This window comes from Nelumbo lutea, chromosome 5 (genome assembly GCF_056320005.1).
Source record: "Nelumbo lutea isolate HS-2025 chromosome 5, American lotus-T2T, whole genome shotgun sequence".
NCBI classification, from domain to species: domain Eukaryota; kingdom Viridiplantae; phylum Streptophyta; class Magnoliopsida; order Proteales; family Nelumbonaceae; genus Nelumbo; species Nelumbo lutea.
In genome coordinates, this window is record NC_142688.1 from 58768129 (window position 1) to 58772919 (window position 4791).

Consider the following 4791-nt stretch of genomic DNA (forward strand, 5'->3'; position numbering starts at 1 on the left):
AATTTAAAAAAATTAAAGAAAAATTATATGAAAAATATCAAAATTAGAAGAATTAACCTTAAGATTCCAAATATAAAATAAAAAACTTGAACATTTAACAATTTAAAGAGTAAACAATAAAAAGTAAAGACTAAATAGAAAAATTAAAGAGTGGAAACTTCTAACAATGTATAAATAATCCTAATTAGGCTTGACAATCGGGTCAGCGGGTTGACCCATGACCCAGCCCAACCCAACCCAGTTTTTTCAGGTCGGGTCGGGTCGTTTTCACATTCGGGTAATTAATATATGAGACCCTAATCCTGTCTTTTCGAGTTGGGTTGAGTTAAGTCGGATTTGCGGATTGGGTCAACTTTTTGCCAGTTGAATCCATTCAGGCCCAAGTGGATTACTGTCCCAGGCCCATTCGAATGTAACTAACCCAAATCTAAAGTGGGTTCGGGTCGGATCAAAACCCAAAAATACTCTAATTAACCACAGCCACTAACTTCTTGACATCTCTTGTGTTTGTTTTTTTAGGCAAACAAAAATTATGTTTCTGCAACTCTTATCGTTCTAATTTTAAGTGGACACTGAAGTACCGGACCCATCTCTCTCCTCTCTCCTCTCGATCTCATGCGTAGAGCCGCCAGAGAGTCTGAGACTCACTCTGTCATACGGCTTTTGTTTCAGACTGAGTAGAACAAACAATAAACAATATTTAATCCACGATCTCATAAGAGTCCTTCCATGGCTTCCACAGCGGCTCCTCCGACCCTGTCTCTCCTGTTTGGTAGCAGAAAGGGTGGCAATCGGTCGGAGGAAGGCCACGGAAGAAGTAGAAGAAATTGCCGTGTTTTCGCATCGGAAAACCCAGACCGGCGCAAAAGAGCCCCGCCGGGAGTGGACACTAGAATTCACTGGGACAATCCAGACGAAGGTTGGATCGGAGGGTCTACCAGTTCATCGCAGGCCTCCCGACGACTCAATGTCGAGGAGGAGCAACGCAATCTTCTGGGTGAGAAGTTCTCTGATTTGCTCAACACTTCCTCTGATTCCCACTACCAGTAAGTGAGTTCTCTCTCTTTGTTTCTCTTTGATAGCTTCTTCCTCGATCGGTTACTTGTTATTTCTGACTTTTGAGCAGAGGGGTGGATCTTCTGCGTCTAATAAACAGACTATCAAGCTTGAAAAACCACCGATTATTTGGGGTTGGCTTGACTCTGTCTCTGACTTTATTTAGAAAATCACTGATTATTAGATTGGTCTCGATTTCACATCGGAAGAAAGTATTTTTTTACCAAGAAAAAAATGAAAATAGAGAATGAAGACGAGTCCTCGTAGCAGAGTCTTTCACCCAAAATAAGAATTATTTTCATGACTCAACCATTTGATTTGTGCATTAGTTCAGAGCTTTTGCTGAGTTTCTATGGAACTTTCTCCATCAAATATTTTCAGAGAAACCATAAATTTGGAGCCATACTTTATTTTTAAGCTTGTTTTGTTTTTGTTTTTTTTGCTTAATATCTGAAGTGGACCCATTATGTAGTGGGCCCAGATCATCTGGGTGTGAAACATGTGGCAAGAAAAATGGGCCAATAACGTGCTAAGCATTCTGCTTTGCCAGGTCTCAAGCTTTTTTGTTGGTAACTTTTGTAGTTAGTTTTCATTATTATTATTATTATTTATTTATTTTTTGTATAGGTTTGTTGTTGGTCTGATTTATTCGGAAGTTAACTGTATGTGTCCCATATGATGACGGTAGAGTTTATACTTTATAGCCCTCATTAGAGCTTATCATGGGCCGGAGCCCAGAATAGTTGGCCCCCTGTGTCTTTTGGTCATCTGGTCCTTATCACGGGGTTTGGGCCGCTTGGCTTCTAAGTGTAAAATCTTCAACTGATCAGGTCGCTTAGGTTGTATTTGGAATCGGTATAAATCTAAAATGGTGTAAAATTTTACATTGATTCGATTTTGTTCACGTTTGGAAGAAAAGTGTAATCATGATTGACGTAAAACTCTACTTCATTTCAGTTTTGTATATGTTTGGATGGAGAGTAGTTTTATCGACGTAAAATCTATTAATTAAACGTAAAGTTTTACACCGATTATTAATATAAATATTATATTGATTTTATTGATGTAAATCTTTGCACTTTTTACATATTGCGTTTTTTCAAAAAGCAATGATCACTTTTACAATTCAGTGTAAAAATACATCAATGACATTTTACACTGATTCCAAATGCAGCCTTAGGGCCTTTAGAATATTTTTAATAATAAACACCTAAAATGAATTGGAAATTTCAATTCCACAAATCTTTAGATACAGCAATTTCGATTATCTCATGGTGGAGAGGAGTTAGCATTCAAATTCTGTATTTTAGTGGAATTCAAAATGATGTGAGGTATTGGGGAATTAGGATGTGCTCCTCATGGCTAGTGCACATTGCAACTGTAAATCGGAAACATCTCCTCTTAAATAATAATAAACAACTACTGCAAATGCTGTGATATTGGTATGAGGAGTACTCACAATAAATCAGGATTCATACTGGATTGAAATTCAAATTCATTCGTCAAATCGTCAAATCTGTATAGTTTTTTTTTTTTTTTTTCATGGAATGGTTGGTCTCAGAAACTAAGTGATGATAATCCAATTTGTGTGTTTCCATTGAGTAAACATCTTTCTGGTTTTCAATCTGGTTCAAAATCTTTAACCTTTTCTATATTTTAGCATTCCACTCATAGACATGATAGGGTGTCATTGGCATGACTCATCCAATCGTCACTCTAGTAATCCTGTTTGAAGATCGGATTGCTTGCCTCACACCAACCTCACATCCAAAACATCTTCTATACTTGATGTTATTATTCATAGGAAGATATTCACAATGCACAGCAAAGATGCTTACAAGATTGATGTGAGACACACTCTGTGAGGAACAAATCCAAATTTGCCCTTTTGGGATGTTTTGGAGGGCTTTGATGTTGTTGATTTTGGCTTTGTGAGATGGGTCCACTTGGAAAGCCTGTAAACTTTGATTGAGCTGGTTTACCGAGCGGCGAAGTTTTTTGTAAAAGCCATTTTTTAGGCTAAATGGAAACAAACTTGGGCTTCCTCGATTTTCACAAAGCAGACATCACATCTGCGGCCCACAGAGGGTGCACCACATGCACATCTCAGCAAGCGTTGAGAACATCTCTTAAAGTTGTCAGTTGAAGATGTTCCGAATGCATGCTGAGATGTACATGTAGGGCGCCCTCTATGGAGTACAGATGTGAATTCAAAGCATGGCTTATAAGCTATCTGGGTGGGGCCCATCTTACAAAGACAAAGACTGTCCCTAAGATGTGCATGAATCATTTTTTAGGCCATCTGCTTCAGCCTTTTTGCACCTAAAAGCACAGTTGAACCAGTTAAGCTGAATGTTCAACTTAGCCCTCCCAAGCAGCATTTAATGGTTTCTTGAAAGCACCTCAAATGGCTTGAATAACACAAATATTGGTGAGAATCCACTGCCCCGAAAACCTAACCTAAGATTAGGTCAAAATGCGTAGTCGATGGACAACAGGTAAATAATCCTATACAACCCCTTGTTAGTCCTGAGGGACGGAGGAGGGTAAGGAATAGAGAAAATGCCTGGAGCCAATGTCTAAGTACCAAACACTACTGCGTTGAAGTAACCTATGCCATACTCCTAAGAAAAGCTTTAACAAAAGGCTAGCTGTACCCAAAACCGACACAAATGGGTAGGTAGAGAATACCTAGGGGCGCGAGGCAACCCTATTAAGGAGCTCAGCAAAATAGCCCCATAACCTCGGGAGAATGGGTGCCTCCTCACAAAGGGGGTCGCAGTGACCAGGCCCGCTGTTCACCAAAATCATAGGTCCCTGCAAAGTGTAAGAACTCAACCAAATAATTAAGCTCCCTCAAATGGGTGGGCTCTAAAAAGTAGAAACTAGATAATTAGCTACTATATGTTACATTACCTGGTATAATACTTCATCATATCCTTCCTTAAGCTTACTACTTTTGATACCAATCAGGTTCTTAGGGGTAGCTGTCGATGCTGACATGGAAGAAATTAAAGCTGCCTACAGACGATTGTCAAAGGAATACCATCCAGACACAACGTCGCTCCCTATAAAAGCAGCTTCAGACAAATTCATGAAACTCAAAGAGGTCTACGACATACTAAGCAATGAAGAGAGACGAAGGTTTTACGACTGGACCTTAGCTCAGGAAGCCGCAAGCAGAAAAGCCGAGAAGATGAAGATGAAGTTGGAGGATCCATACATGCAAGAAGTGAAGAACTGGGAGTCAGTACCGGACATGGTCGATCGGCTTGGTGGAAGAAATATGGATCTGAGTGATCAAGCCATGACTGCACTTACTATTGATGTTGGTATTATAATCTTTGCTATTTGTTGCATCATTTATGTTCTCTTCTTTAAGGAACCATATTAATTATTGGGTTTGTACTTTGAAATTGTTTTAATATTGCCTAATTGTACAATATCTTCTCTCAATGATAATTAGTAATCTCTATCACTTGTTTTAAATTGGGGTCGGGGATGGGGAGTATGGTCCCTTCCCTGTTTCTATTCCTATTTCAAATGGTGTGGTGTCACCTTTATATATAACCTGCTTATAGATGTAATTCAAGTAGAAATAATCCCACAATGCCTAATCAACATTCATCCATACCAAGTAGTGTGGCTCAATTCAGATCTGATGTGTTTGTTTCATCTTCAATCATGATGAGGTCCAATAGAATGGTCCAATTTGGGGTCAACATGTGGTTGCAG

At 39.0% G+C, this 4791-nt stretch overlaps 1 protein-coding gene across 1 annotated transcript; it reads left to right on the forward strand.

The window, feature by feature from the left end:
- The first annotated feature begins 502 nt into the window (after positions 1 to 502).
- On the forward strand, positions 503 to 4545 carry NDHT (Chaperone DnaJ-domain superfamily protein). The gene is made up of 2 exons (XM_088942546.1): positions 503 to 1046; positions 4030 to 4545. The coding sequence occupies exons 1-2, from the start codon at positions 730 to 732 to the stop codon at positions 4448 to 4450; spliced, it is 738 nt and encodes a 245-aa protein (XP_088798672.1). The 5' UTR covers positions 503 to 729; the 3' UTR covers positions 4451 to 4545.
- The last annotated feature ends 246 nt before the right edge of the window (positions 4546 to 4791 follow it).